Source organism: Myodes glareolus, chromosome 3, assembly GCF_982192425.1.
Source record: "Myodes glareolus chromosome 3, mMyoGla1.1, whole genome shotgun sequence".
NCBI lineage: Eukaryota > Metazoa > Chordata > Mammalia > Rodentia > Cricetidae > Myodes > Myodes glareolus.
The window spans coordinates 12,986,410-13,002,739 of NC_142028.1; the positions used below are offsets into that span (position 1 = coordinate 12,986,410).

Consider the following 16,330-nt stretch of genomic DNA (forward strand, 5'->3'; position numbering starts at 1 on the left):
ATCAAGTGTTTAATGGTCCAACCTATACGAATTATGGAGATGAGCTGAAAGCATTTATAAAGGGAAAATCTTCAAGATGATTTTAAATTCTAAGTAAGGTGATTTATGCTTTAGGTAGACACGGAGTCTCATGTAGCCCAAGCTGACCTTAGATTTGTTATGCAGCTGAGGATGAACTTGAACTCATGGTCTTTCAGTCTCTACTTTCCCAGATCTCAACAAGTATGATTGAGATTTAATATTTAAATAAGATTGTCTTATAGTTAGAAAAGGACTACGGCACTGGAGAGAAGGCTCAGCAGTTAATAACAATGGCTACTCTTAAAGAAGACCCAGGTTCACTGCCCAGCACCCGTATGGTTCTTTACAATCTTCCATAACTCTAGTTCCAGGGTATCAATTGCTCTCTTTTTGTCTTTAAGGGCACCTGCATGCACGTGCACGTATTCACACAGAGACACACAGACATTTGCATAATTAAAAACTGAAAACAAAAGGAATATAACATCTTCTGTAGAGAAAGAGAAAGCAGACTCTCTGGTGGAAAGTCTCCTCAACCTAATCAATGCTGCTGATGAAAGAAGACATAGATGCTGCCATCTTAATTCAAATTCAAAGACATATGCCTTTTTCAAAATGAGGCGTTCAGGCACTATAGGATTTCATTTTCTTTCCTCATATTTTTTAAAATGTAATCCTCTGGGTTCTATCATTTTTGACAACAGTAAAGTAAATTAAATAATAAGCAAAGTCTGTCTTGTGTTGTTTAAATTAAGACAAACTTGACCATGGAATTAAGAAACAAAGAATATTCAATTTCTTCATGGGAATTACTGGTGGTTTCCTATTGAGTGTGAAGTCATGATTTATTCAGCAAAAGCTCTTATACAGAGCCAACTTTATTGTTTCACACAGTAGCGACTGAGGAGAATTATTTATAAATTGATTAGAAAGTAAGGCCGCAAGGTCTTCGAGAGAAAAAAATTTTAAAGCACATAGATTCATGTTAAGAAAAACTTGTATTTTTTGTAGACGCTGGGCCTCCAGACAGCGGTTAACACTGCATTGGTGTCTTTCTTCTTAGTTATGAATAGCATGTGTGAGAAGTGTCAAGCTGAAATGAAGGTGCAACGGTCATCACCCCAGAGAGAAGACAAATGCAGTTAAGTAGTGAATAGCTCATCAAGCTCCGGGTGTCTTTCCCCCTCTTGTGCTCAAGCATGAGGAAAACTCCTGTTTCTGACTGCAGGCTGCAACTGGAAAGTCAGATGGTGCCAGCCTGCTGGAGGAAGCTGTGTGAAGTGGGTTACTGAAGAGACCTCTCTCCATGGTTATTGTACTGGAGGCCAACGAGCAGAACGGTGGTGAAGAATTTAATATTTTATGAATAATCCAAGTGATTTCTGTCTCTCAGTTGTATTTATTCTGATGTTAATTGGCAGGTACCATGATTCTATGTTTCACATTACTGAATATTTTATATAAAGTTTATGTGGGATTATAATAAACCTGAAGAAATTTCTGTTATAAACCTTGAACTGACTTTCTATTCATAATACAGCATATTATATAAAATCTCATTTTCAAGGGATGAAGAAATTTGACATCAGCAGAGGATAGTTTGCCCTGTCAACAGAAAGGAATGACCGTGCTTCCCATTATGTAAAAGGTTTGTTTTGATGATATTTATTTACTTACATTACCCTGAAAATTTAAAAAATGCATGTAAGCAGAAATTTACAATGACAATTAAAATACAGTAACACAATATGAAACTTCTAGCCATGTGTGGGGAATTTAGTGTCTTTACTGTTTTTCCTATTTTTGGTCTCTTTTTCTTAAGCTTTCCTGAGTCAGGTTTTTATACATTTATAAATTTTCCTTAGAAATATTTGTAAAGGCAAAGGGTTGAGGATGTAGCTCCGTCTGTAGGTGCTTACCTGATGTGCATGAAGCCCTCCCTGGTCCTATTGACCCCTTGTAACCTGAGTGCAGGGGATTGGGATATGTCTGCACTCCCAGCATTTCAGAGGGAGAGACAGGAGGATCAGAAGTTAATGGGACAACACAGCAGGTTCAAGGCTGGCTTGATAGACACGAGGCCTGGTCTTTAAAAAGACAAGTTGTAGAAGCAGAATTGCTTAGCAGATTAAAGACACTATAAAGTCTTTAGATGAATTTTATATTTGGAGCAAATTCCCTTCAGCTCCTGTTGCATCCATTTACATCTTAACAACTTTTTGAACGATGCCAATTATTTTACTGGACTTCCTCAGTATTTTAACATGTTTTTATTAAAACGTAATAATAATTGGCTGTTTAAATGCATGTTTCTTAAACTCTTTTAGTACCCTTGTCCATTTGAATTGCGACTCACTTTCTTGAGCCTGTTTTTTGTTGGTTGGTGGTTATTTGTAAGAACAAATTATTAGTACATTTTCCATATTTTGAGCTGTTGAGACAATCGATCACAGAGTGCCTGTCTGGGTGCTCATGCTTTAGTAGAACTTGGTCATTGACTTTTCTGTGCACAACTTTCAGTTCTTGTTATTCACCTGCCTCCCCCTGACCTGCAGTCTGTTGATTTCCAGTCTTATAATGACACTCATACTAGGGCCAGGAAGACAGCAGGGATTGTGTTGGAGTCATCTGTGTATTTTAATTCGCTGATCAAACATTTGTAAATGTCACTTTTAGTACTGTGGGAACGGGCGACTCTGACCCTCTGTCTCTACTCTTCCCAACCCCTGCAAAATTGTGTGTATTTTTCTGATGACCACAGCACAAAAAACTAGTACTGTTTCTTTCCTGAATTCCAATCAAGTGTTTTACAGTGGAAAGTCAGAGCAGTTCAAGCAAATATCAGTTTGAATTTACTTTTTATTCTAGCTCTGTATGACCTGGAAGAAAGATTGAATGTTCCCATGTATAAAGTAGGGCACTATAATAACTATCTCCTGGATGTGCTCCATGATCTTAGATGTCTAGACAACACAAAGCAAGCGATTATGACTTACTGACAGATGCTATTGTTATCATTGCAATTTTATCAAATAGAATATTCCAGACCAGTAGGAGTGTCAGGATGAAGGTCTAAAGTATTTCTTATTTCATAATTCATTTGCTGCATGTTACACGAGTTTCTTCTGTAGAAAACATTTCTTTTCATGTGAGTTCTATGTACACAAGTGTATGCAAGTATGGCTAACAATGCAGATGTGTATGAGCCAGAGGTTAATGCTAGCATGTCTTCCTCAATCACTCTCTTCAGCACTTTTGAGACAGAGTCTCTCACTGAACTGGAAACTCGTCATTTCAGCTAGACATGCTGGCCAGAATGCACTGGAACAAAAGGACCACATCCCCATAAGGAACTTTAACATGGGTGCTAAGGGGATGAGCTCAGGTGCTAGGGGTATGAACTCTGGTCCCTCTGCTTCTACAAGCACTTCACCTACTGGGCTATTTCTCCAGCTCCCCAGGGAGCCTCATGAGCAGATTTTTACATTCTATAGATACTCTTTAGAAAAATGATACAATAATTAATTGAAAAATAAAATTTAAATAGCATATCTATATTTCTTTGGATATTCTAAAGAATGGTAATACTATCTGGATGTCAAACATAAATATATCAATATTGGAAAACTGTAACTCAAATTATTTTATATATGCACACACACATACATACACACTACTTTGAGTATTTTGGTTCCTCAGTTATTTTTAGGGAGCTAATGAATGTAATTAAGTCATGCAAATACTCTGCAACTTCCTCACTGTCCAACCTGACCAACCTGATTAAGACAATTAGATGACTATAAAAATATTGAAAACCCATGTTGCTGTGCATAACAAAAATCATATAAACATGAAAGCATGTAATATATTCTGTGTAACACTTCAATGAGACAATGACTGAAGTCTTTATGGGTGCTTTACTTATTGGAAACAGTTTTTAAAAAAAAACATATCCTGAAAATCACACATTCTGGAAGTGTGACCTCTTTGGTGATACAGTTTCCTGTGTTATACTTCCTCCTGCTAAAATTTGGCGCAGATATTTGAAGTTCTTTCATGTTCTTTGATCTCAGTTTTTGGCATTGAAGACCAGGCATGAGGTTAGAAGTTTATGTATTCAGAAGACATTTTTTTGATATGGGTCATGATGAAATCAAATAAACTATAACATTTTATTGAGGTTGAATTGAATATAAGCTACAATCATAGGCTGAGGGAAAACACCAGCCTTGTTGTTGAATGTGCCTCAAACAGATAAATAATGTTTATTTGCATTATGTAGCAAAGCAATCATGACTACAATATGACAATTATTGTTATAACTCATAACAAAAAAAGTCAAACAAGAAGTTCAAGGAGTCACTCCCAGTTAATCTGGTACCCCGGACTATTGGATTGGGTGTGATTCATCTCCGACGTATTTTCAAATGCATTTGTGTTAGAACAACGACCAAATGAAACTCTCAAACAGAATGCTTTTTGGTCTCATGGGATGTTCGTAAAATTTATAATCATGAACAAACACAAGGGAAAAACATGACTGCAAAACATTTGAGTCTTTGTGTTCTATTACAGAGAAGTATTTATCTTTTCTTAAAGCTGCCTTGTGTTTTCCAGGCTGGTCCCTAAGGAACGACAAGTGAGTGGCTTGTTGTGATAACTGAAAATGATTTTTAAAAAACTAAATAAATATTTAAAGTTTAAATTCATAGCAGGCTTCAGGTTGTCTTAGTGAACTGTCTAAATTATTTTTAAAAGTTTTTAAAACTTAATGTTTTTTCTGAGTACTGTTTCCTCAAGAACATTTGTTTTCACAAGTACATATGTTATTGGCTAGAATGCAGATGCGGGGGCAATTGCTGTATTTTTCTTTCTAAAATTTTTGACCACTGTTAAGAGTATAACTCTTATGATTATCTTTTTATGTGGAGTTGAATAGGATTTATATGTGTGTTTGTGTATGTACCAAATTATCCTTATTTATTAATCTGCTGATGTAAAATTTGGTTGATTTAAATTAATTTCTGTCATGAATAAAGTAGCAATAAATATGGAGGTAAAATATCTCTAAGTTGCTCTGGAGTTCTCTGGTTATATTACCAGGAGTGAAACAACTGGGCCATGTGGTCATTATTGTTTTAAATTTGTGCAAAGTCTTCACAGTAACTTCCACACTGGCTGTATTAACTTGCACAGCAGTGAATAAGGGTTCCTTTCTGTCTACATCTGCACCTACATCTGTTGTTGGATTTCTTGATGATAGCCATCCGGACTGGGGAGTAGTTCACGATGGTTGATAGCAGGAGACAGGAAGAACTGAATGCAAAGATGGACTTGAGATATGAAGAGGATACAAAGCTAATTATTTATATGGTTTTAAGTCTACATTGGATCTCTCTCTCTCTCTCTCTCTCTCTCTCTCTCTCTCTCTCTCTCTCTCTTGCTCATCTGTGTGTGGTGGATAAATGGATAAAAATGGTTTTGATATTAAATTATTAAATGCATAAAAATAGTTTGATAGTTGAAAGTGTAAAATCTAAAATCTAAATCCAGCCCACACCTTTTAAATGGCCATTCAACTATCTAGAAGTTCAGTGAGATGTATAGACTTTTTATCTGGTTGGTATCAGTGTGTTTTGATTTGCAAATTTTATAATAAAATTCATGAAAAATAAAATAAGTATAAACTAACAACTTATTGTTTTATGAAAATTATTATAATTCTTAATCTCAACATTCCTATATTTTAAAAATCATTATTTATTACTAAAGAACTAATTTATACTCCAAACTGTAATCTTTCCAAATAGAATCATTACAGGTAGAGTACCCAATAGCTTCTGAGTTTTAAAGCTGAAAGTCTCCTTCACTGGGGATCATCATCCTAGGATATTTGAAGCAGTTTGTCACCCCAAGTCACACAAGTCACAGTTCGTATAAAACATCTTTTTGGGGGGGGTGTAGAGAGATTGCTTAGCAGTTAAAAGTTCTTGCTATTCTTCCAGAGGACCGGGGTTCAATGCCAGCATCCTCATCTTAGTTCACAATTGTGGGTAACTCCAATTCCAAGGGATCTGATGCTCTTTCTGGCCTCCTAGGCATTCTATGCACATGGTACACAGACAGGTATACATGCAGGTGAAACATCGATACACTTAAAACAATAACACACAAATCATTATATCTATACATAAAAATACATAATAATATAAAATAATATTAAAAGGAAGATAGATCACCGATATGATTCACAAAATTTCCAAATCTTTCCACAGAGGATAAAATTTAATTTGTAAGTCATAACTTCATGTCACGGGGCTGCTAGTGCGAGACTCTGAGTTCTTTTCCCAGCATGGTTTCTACACTAATTACTTTCCCATGACTTTGGGCAAGTGCAGAAATGGCTTAAGGGGGAAGGTTTTAGGGGGTGCCACCCATCATGTTAGGGATGCTAACATGGCAAGGGTGCTCTGTTTGTTTAGATGGGAGCTTGTGGCTGTAGATTCTCATATCCTGGTGGATCAGAAAGCAGAGGTGTAACCCTCAAAACCAACCCTCTAGTGACTAGACACTGCATCCCAAAGGTTTCAAAATGTCACACAACAGCACCGTCATTTGGAGACCAAGCATTCACATACCTAAGCCTAGAGTACTCCATTAGCATATCCTCAACAGACATACTGTTTGTAAGATGTCTTTTTAAAACACAGTAAAATAAAAGCTTGCTGCTTAAAACTGACAAATTATAGCAACCAAAAATGACTTTAATAAGATACTTACATCTGTAAAAACTCTTCAGAGCCACGCACTCTTAGAAGATACTCGTTGGGGGAAAGCTGCTCATTTGCACATAAAAGCAGAATCTCAGCAATTAGGTCTTTGACAAGATAATTAGCTGGAAAAGAAGTGAATAATGAAAGTGAGTAGAGCGTCTGAAACATTGGCTGTGAAGCTTTTGAGCACAAAACCTGATAATCTCATTACGAAGCATTGTAGCCAGCTAGCTCCACCAGGGGGGATTAAAGTACAACACATTTATTTGTCTATTTATTAGGTTCGTGGTTATTTTAGACAAAGGGTGCTTGCAATCATTTTTAAGTTCGGTTCTGTCTGAATGGAAAATGTCAACGCTAGTTATTGTGCTTCTCGCATTAAAACCGTTTGATCCATTATGGCTCTGCACAATAGATATTCTTAGGAGACTAGACAGATGGTTCTGCACTTAAGAGCACTGGCTGCTCTTCCAGAGGACATGAGTTCAATTCTCAGCACCTACGGCAGTTCCCAATTGTTTATAACTCCTGTTCTAGGAGATTCGAGGTTGTGTTTTCTCTCCAAGGGCACCAGATGCATGCACAGCAAGAGACAAACATGCAGGCAAAACATCCACACTCATAATAAAAAATAAAATAAACTTTTAAAAGAAAATGAAAGAGATACGTTTGGGGCAGGAAAGGTGGGTTAGCGATAAGGAGAACTTTTTGCCCTAGCATGAACCCGAGTTTGGTTTGCACCAACATCTGGAACATCACAGACACCTGTAACCTCAGTTCCAGCAGAGATGGTGACCACTTCTGGCCTCAGCAGGCACTGCACATACATGTTGCAGGTACATACATTTGTGCTCACACATATAAACATAAAAGTAAAATAAACATAAATATTTTTTTTAAATATATGCTATTGACTTGATATTAAGATAATTTTACTACCATAAACTGTGGTTCTCTGTTTTATGCTAAATCATGGATATAATATAGACTTTATTTTTTTAGTAGATTTACATAAACATGTTCTTCAACCGCTGGGGCTGAGCTTCCTTATCAAAAAGTTTGTAATGACATAGTCTCTACTCTTTGTGAATATGACATTTGGTTGACAGAAACAAAATAGATCAATGTGGTCAATATATTTTAAATGTTTCATGCTTGCATTTTTAGTGTGAGTCAACGAACTTTCAGTTTGAACCAATGAACTTTCAGTGTGAGACAATCACTGAAAGCGGGTAGTGCTGACTCCTGCAGATACTCAGCCAGTAAGAATTTTTAGAAGACAATTTTAAATGTCCAACTGCATTTTCCAGTGGAATTTTACTTAACTGTGGTTTATTTTATATTTGCTTCTTCTTCTTCTTCTTCTTCTTCTTCTTCTTCTTCTTCTTCTTCTTCTTCTTCTTCTTCTTCTTCTTCTTCTTCTCCTTCTCCTTCTCCTTCTCCTTCTCCTTCTCCTTCTCCTTCTCCTTCTCCTTCTCCTTCTCCTTCTCCTTCTCCTTCTCCTTCTTGTAACATGAGGGCCGGCTTGTTGGGGTTTCTGTCCCGCCCAGTACCCCACAACTGGCATACCCCAAGGAAAATCACACACAGGACTCCATAAGTTTATAAACTGATTGGCCCATTAGGTCAGGCTTCTTGTTAACTCTTATAACTTATATTAACCCATTATTCTCATCTATGTTAGCCATAATGGCTCCGTACCTTTCTCAGCTGGGCAAGTTACATGCTGCCTCTTCGGTGGTCTGCACAGGAGTGGCAGAGGAACCTCCCTGCTTCCCAGAATTCTCCTGTTCTCATTGCATCACCTCTACTTCCTGTCTGGTTTTCCTGCCTATACTGCCTGCCTGGCCAATCAGCATTTTATTAAAATATGATTGACAGAACACACACAATTCTCCTGCATCACCTCCTCCTCCTCCTTCTCTTCCCCTCCTCCTCCTCCTCCTTCTTCTTCTTCTTTCTCTTCTTCATTTTCTTCTTCCTCCTCCTCCTCATCTTTTCCTTTTCTTTTTCCTCTTCTTGTTGGGAAAAAAACAACTTTGACTAAAACGGGGTAACATAACAGAGTCGTACAATTGGTGTTACTGCCATAAAACCGAGACATGCTACATTTAACATATATTTTTTATGGTAGATCAAGATGTCATTATAGAAATTGTTAGATAAAAAGTTATAGAGAAGAGGTCATGAGGGAAGGGCAGATGGCCATACATTATCCTGGCAGAGAAAACTTAATGATATTATAGCTTGGGAATATTGAAAAGATGGTATGAATTAAAGTTAGCTCAAAACGAGGCCACTGACAAAATTATTGGCAAAGAACTCTGTTAAACAACAGAAAGAATCTCCAAAAACACCTCGGTTTGACTTTCCTTTTGTCAGGGCTGCAGGTGCTGAGCTACATGAAGCATATACAGATTATTACTTAGTTACAAATATTCTCTTAATGTTCATGCAAGACTGCACAGTCCACTGTCTACCTTCTTTCTCCCCTACTTTAGCTTTTTTTTTTTCAGAGCAGATGAGTCTAAGATTTACTCTGAGACAAGACAGACCTTAAAGTTTCATTACAGGAAGCTTACACATGGAAAGGTAATGGATAGTTAGTACAATATTCGTAAGTGTTTTTGCCTAGCTGTGGAGTGAGGAAACATAGTTTCTATTGTCAGGTCTGTGGGAAGACTACAGAAGAGAAAGTTCCAAAGAGGACTGGTCCCAAACACCTTCTGAATTCCTTCAGTTCCAAGCAACTAGTTACCCAGAGTGTGTGTGGAGCTTCAGAGAATGGTCTACTGAGCTCCTGTGAAATGATGTCTCCTGTCGCCTGTTGCTTGTGACCTGTTGGGTGTCTCATATTTAGTATGCCTGAACCTGAAGCCACTATCTTTATCCTTAAGCCTTTATCATCAAGTGATGCTTCTCATTCACATATTGTCAGCAAACACGTACCAGGGCTTCCTTTAAGTAGATTTATACTGGCATTTTTTGTAGCCCGTGATAGAATCGTTCTGTTCATTTCATGCAGCTCTTCTCATTCTTTAACCCTTAGGCCTCCAGAAACTTAAGCACCTGGACTCAGAATCTGTGCTGATGAGATCAAAATACAGCACCATTGGCTGGAGAAACACAGTCCAGATTTTGAATATTGGGAGCTGGATCTAAGAGAGAGACAGACTGACTATAGTGGTCATTGAACAAACAGTGTGCATGCTTGAAGGCTTGGCTTTTTTTTCTTGTTTTGGAGAAACAAGTCAATGAGTGAATCAGCTGAGAACAAGCTGTGGGAAAGAGTGACAGAGAGACCAGCTTGGGGCTTTAAGGGAATTCTGAGTTTTGGCATTTTTGACACATTCCTACTCTTAAACTCTATAAGAAACACTTATATTGTTTAAGAATGTTTTCTTTTCTGCTTCAATCAGCATGACTTGGTTTAAAGCCAGATTTTTAGCTGGTATAGCAACCCACCAGGTCTCTGTCTGTATCCTCTGTGCTTACTCCAGCCTCAGCTAGAGCGAGGAGGAAGACAGTACAAATATTAACCAGTGAAAAACACTTCCTAGTCCACTGTGTATCTGAAAATTGTTGCCTGGTATTGAGTAATAACCCATGTAGTCACAGCTAGATTAGTAAGCAAGCATTGCTCTGAAATATAAAAGACCAACCAACAAACAAAAAACAAAAACCCAAAACCAAAACCAAAAAAACCCAGCATTCTATATAACTTTAAAAAAATCTTCAAGTAATAGAAAAGAAAATGCCTAGTAAAAATGATATAATATAAACTTCTTGGAACCATAGCCAGGGGCTCATTCTCAGTCAACTGTATTGATAACTGGGTTAGCGTAGGCTGCACAGAGCTCTTAAATTTCTCATGGTGGGGGCAGTTGCCGTCTCACTCCCTTTCTCACGATTTATTCACCCACCTGAACAAAGTACTTGTTCCTGCTGGGTAGGAAATGACATTTTCACTTACACGTCATCTTCATCTGGAAAGCTTTAGAAATTCCATCTATTTTAAATCACGCCAAAAACTTGCTCCACCTGCTATTATAAATTGCAAGGAAACAAAGATTTCTGGAGAGCTATGTACAGAGACTCCCTATTCACAACTCAGATGTCTTCAATAAATAGCTCATGGCTGATTTCCTCTTACTTCCCTTCAGGGTAAAACAGTACCAAATGGTGGTTCCTTTAGTGATTTCAGGATGTCTACTGATACTGAGATTTGCGTGTCTGCTTGTGAGTTTTCTTACCTTGTGGCAGAAGATGAAGCGTCTGTGCCGCATTAATAGAAACATTTACTCTAAACTTGGTGCCCTCGAAGAGCTGGGATGGGTAAACCGTAGTGATTGCCCAGATCTTTCCAGAATTGGAATTAATATCACTTGCACTATACGATTCTCTTATTCTGAAAAGTATGCACAAAGGATAAAAGGGCTTAGGACATGATCTGCAACATTTTATTATTTTTTTTAAAACTATCACCCAATTAAAAAGAACCCCAGCAGGATCTATAACCCTGAAAACCAAGCAGCCACCTTCCCTCTGTGGCATGGCGCATGTACTCAAGCTGGTTTAGTAGAAATTACAACCAAGAACAAGGACAGAGGCATCCCTAGACTTCTTGGGAATGTTCCAATTAAAATTATTGAGAATGTGCTTTCTAACAAGAGACAGGAGGATCCAGCCAGTGCAGCGTGACTTACTTCTGACTTTGGTTCGGATGCCATGGCTCCTCCCTCAGATCCGGCACATGCCTAGTTCTCTAAAGCTTTGAGTACGCTTTGGATCTTGATTTTTTTTGTTGTGGCCTAAGCCACAACATTCTTGTTTCTCTAAAATCTTTAAAGCTGTGGATTTTACAAAAACAATCGAGATATGAGTACATGCTGAAAAATTAGCAAACATTGGAGTCAAAGAATTGCTAAAAAGTTAATGCTTGGAACACCTTGAGTTTGAATTCTCAAGCTTCTGCTTTGGAATCTTAGAGTCAGAGACACACTATTTGACTTGCCTCTTTACACACAAAAGGAGCTGTTACCACCTACTTCAAAGGCTTTGTGTGAGGGTTAAACAGCAAAGACATAAAGGATTTACAGACTCTGAAGCCATGTAAAGCATCATAATGATCAGTCTGCATTGCCATGACGGGCCCCTGTGGGCCCATGTTTAATGCCATATGTAGAACACACTCCAAAGATGCCAACACATACAAAATACTTCCTGTGGTCAAACAAAATCTTGCTGGAATTTATTTGTGTTGGTTTTACTGACATCTAAACACTTCTTAAATGGAAAAATATGATTCTATATTAATCTTTGAATCCTTCATGTTTGACTCATGTAAAATATTATCCATGGTCTCACATGCCCATGTGTTCGAACACTTGGTCTCCAGATTGTATTGCACTTTATAGAAGTAGAGGAACTTTTAAGATGTGGATTCCAGCTGGAAGAAGTGTGTCAGTGTGGGGCGGGCCTTGAGGTGTATAGCACAGGGATGCTTTCTGTCCCCTCTCGGATTCAGATATTGGCACTTACATAACAAGATACTGTTCAGTGCATGAACAATTTCAGGTTCTTCCATTGGGGGCAGTTAAATTTAAAGTGCAAACTCATGATTGATTCTTCCCTAACCTTTGCAGGGCATTCAGTGTGAACTGGGATTTCTTTTGTGTATTACGGAATTATACTATGTTTCATAATCATATGGTATTTCTTTTTAAATAAGATTTGAAAAATTATGTCAAAATAATCCAATCAAGAAATTAAGAATATCTTCAACAGGTGCATAAATGAATGCTAATAACATTTAACTAACCGTATTTAATTATTCGAAAAATAAATACAATAAGATATTCAGATCTATTTCATTGTGGGTTGGGAGAATGTCTTGTGAAACTTGGTCATCATATTTCAAATTGATTTTCTTATTTCCTTGTTTAGTTTTGAATTGAGAATTTAAAGTACTGAGTGAATTGTAACAGATCTTATTAAGGGAATACTGTGCTTAGATTGGAAATCATTATGCACACAGACATGTAAGCGACAGATGTAATCATTCATATCTCTTCACTACACCAACCTTACCATGAGGTTGGTTGCTTTGGTGCTCATGATTACTTAAAAAGAAATCAATGGGGAAAAGTGCCTTTTAAGAGTTTGGAACACACAGCACAAGTCACTGACAAAATCATTAAGACACATCCCTTTCGCTGTAGCATCCACATTTTATCATCTAAGAATAACTACATGTTAGAAAATAGAAGCATTGTTGGAGTTTATAAATGCTCCCTTTAGTGATGCATTAAGATAGCTGTTGCTCACACTATGTAGGTAGGAATTACCAAATTACAGCTTGGAAGACTTGTTTTTATTAAAAATTTTAAATTATGTGTATATGCACATTTCTACACGTGGGTGTTGTAATTTATTTAAAAATGGTGGGAAGAAGTAATGCTATGCAGCAAAGCTCATATAGGAGGTTTATTGGAAGAGGAGGTAGAAGGGGCAGAGAAGGGAACAAAGAAGGGGGCAAAGAGGGAGCCAGAGACCAGTCCCTGGAAACAAGAGTGATGGAAGAGAAAGAGAGAGAAGGGGAGAGAGAGAGAGAGAGAGAGAGAGAGAGAGAGAGAGAGAGAGAGAAGAAGAAGGAGGAGGAGGAGGAGGAGGAGGAGGAGGAGGAGGAGGAGGAGGAGGAGGAGGAAGAGGAGGAGGAGGAGGAGGAGGAGGAGGAGGGCAAGACCCACCTTTTGAAAGACAAAGTAGAAGATTACACAGGGGGTGCTCTTAGTGGCTGCTGCTGAGGACATATTCTGTCAGGATCCCAAGGGCAGGCCAGTGCAGATGCCCAAATACTAAAATTGGGCATGTGCAGGTGAAAATGGGCATGTAAGAGCACACCAGATTCCCTGGAGCAGGAATGACAGGTGGTTGTGAACGACCAGATGTGGGTGCTGGAATTCATACTTGGGCCCTCTGTAAGAGTAGCAAATGCTCTTAACTGCTGAGCTTCATTTTAGTAATGAAAGCATCAATATTGTTGTCTTTAATGATTCCAATTTAAGAATCTAAGGGATCCTTTAGATTTTTGCTTCATAAATTAGCAAGGAATTAATGAAAAATTGAACATTCATACAGTTTGTATATATATATATATATATATATATATATATTTGTGTGAATGTGTGTGTTTGTGTGTGTGTGTGTGTGTGAGAGAGAGAGAGAGAGAGAGAGAGAGAGAGTCTTCAAAAGTGGTTGTCAGTGATGTTTTTGGTTGGTTTTGATTTTAGCTATCTCTAACATTATTTTTATTTTTTATTTTAAAATATGAACTTATATAAATAAATGAAGAAATTTTAGGAACAAAAATATCCTTTAAATTAGTTAGTGGTTCAAATCTTTAATCTACTTTTATCTATTAGTTGGAAGCCGAACCATCAAAGAAATATGTATTTCTTTTATTTAAGACAAAAGTTTCAAATAAATAAAAATCAAGAAGACTAAAGAAAATGTATCAACTTCACTAGGATAACGAATTATAGGCTCAATGTCCTTTAATTATAGCTAGAATCCACTTAGGAGTGAGTACATACCATATTCCTCTTTTTGGGTCTGGGTTACCTCACTCAGTAAAGCGTTTTCTATTTCCATCCATTTGCATGCAAAACTCAAGATGTCATTGTTTTTTACCGCTGACTAAAACTCCAATGTGTATATGCTCCATACCTTCTTTAACCATTCTTCTATTGAGGGGCATCTAGGTTCTGGCTATTACAAATAGTGCTACTATGAACATAGTTGAACAAATGCTTTTGTAATATGATAGGGCATCTCTTGGGTACATTGCCAAGAGTGGAATTGCTGGGTTCTGAGGTAGGTTGACTCCCAGTTTCCTGAGAAATCGCCACACTGATTTCCAAAGTGGCTACACAAGTTTGCATTTCCACCAACAATGGATGAGTGTTCCCCTTACTCCACATCCTCTCCAGCATAGGCTCTCATTGGTGTTTTTGATTCTAGCGATTCTGACAGGTGTAAGATGGTATGTCAAAGTTGTTTTGATTTGCATTTCCCTGAAGGCTAAGGAGGTTGAGCTTGACCTTAAGTGTCTTTTGGCCATTCGAAGCTCTTCTGTTGAGAATTCTCTGTTCAGTTAAGTACCCCATTTTTTAATTGGGTTAATTAGAGTTTTAGTGTCTACTTTCTTGTTTTCTTCGTGTATTTTGGAGATCAGACCTTTGTCTGATGAGGGGTTGGTGAAGATCTTCTCCCAGTCAGAAGGTAGCTTTTTTGTCTTAATGACAGTGTCCTTTGCTTTACAGAAACTTCTCAGTTTCAGGAGGTCCCATTTATTCATTGCTGCTCTTATTGTCTGTGCTACTAGGGTTCTACCTAGGAAGTGGTCTCTGTGCCCATGTCTTGTAGACTACTTCCCACTTTCTCTCCTATCAGGTTCAATGTGGTCAGATTAATATTGAGGTCTTTAATCCATTTGGACTTGAGTTCTGTGCATGGTGATAGATATGGATCTACTTTCATTCTTTTTTAAAAAAATATTTATTTATTTATTCATTTATTTATTTATTATGTCTACAGTATTCTGTCTGCTTGAATGCCTGCAGGCCAGAAGAGGGCACCAGACCTGATTACAGATGGTTGTGAGCCACCATGTGGTTGCTGGGAATTGAACTCAGGACCTTTGGAAGAGCAGGCAGTGCTCTTAACCGCTGAGCCATCTCTCCAGCCCCTCTACTTTCATTCTTCTACAGGTTGACATCCAGTTATGCCAGCACCATTTGTTAAAGATGTTTTCTTTCTTCCATTGTATACTTTTAGCTCCCTTGTCGAAAATCAGGTGTTCATAGGTTTGTGAGTTAATATCTGTGTCTTCAATTCAATTCCATAGGTCGACTTCACTATTTTTATGCCAATACCAAGGTGTTTTCAATAATGTAGCTCTGTAATAAAGTTTGAAGTCTGGAATGGTAATGCCTCCAGAAGTTCCTTTAATGTATAAAATTGTTTTGGCTATCCTGGGTTTTTTGTTTTTCCATATAAAGTTGATTATTGTTCTCTCAAGGTCTGTTAAGAATTTCGATGGGATTTTGATGGGGATTGCATTGAATCTATAGATTGCTTTTGGTAGAATTGTCATTTTTACTATGTTGATCCACCCAATCCAAGAACAAGGGAGATCCATCCATTTTCTGGTATTCTCTTCAATTTCTTTCTTCAAAGACTTAAAGTTCTTGTCAAATACATCTTTCACTTCCTTTGTTAGAGTTACTCCAAGATATTTTATGCCATTTGTGGCTATCATGAAAGGTGATGCTTCTCTGATTTCCCTCTCTGCTTCTTTATCCTTTGTGTATAGGAGGGCAACTGATTTTTTTGGAGTTGATCTTGTATCCTGCCACATTACTAAAGGTGTTTATCAGCTGTAGGAGTTCTTTGGTAGAGTTTTTGGGGTCGCTTATGTACACTATCATATCAACTGCCAAAATTGAAAGTTTAACTTCTTCCTTTCTAATTCA

At 37.6% G+C, this 16,330-nt stretch overlaps 1 protein-coding gene across 8 annotated transcripts in view; it reads right to left on the reverse strand.

The window, feature by feature from the left end:
- Positions 1–16,330, reverse strand: part of Pik3c2g (phosphatidylinositol-4-phosphate 3-kinase catalytic subunit type 2 gamma) — a 364,812-nt gene that overhangs the window by 307,215 nt on the left and 41,267 nt on the right. For all 8 annotated transcript variants that reach the window (XM_087904035.1, XM_087904037.1, XM_087904036.1 and 5 more), the window contains 2 exons: positions 11,048–11,202; positions 6,802–6,916 (listed from right to left, as the gene is read on the reverse strand). In XM_087904035.1, the coding sequence (XP_087760161.1) occupies positions 6,802–6,916; positions 11,048–11,202 (270 nt within the window). The remainder of the gene's footprint in view (positions 1–6,801; positions 6,917–11,047; positions 11,203–16,330) is intronic.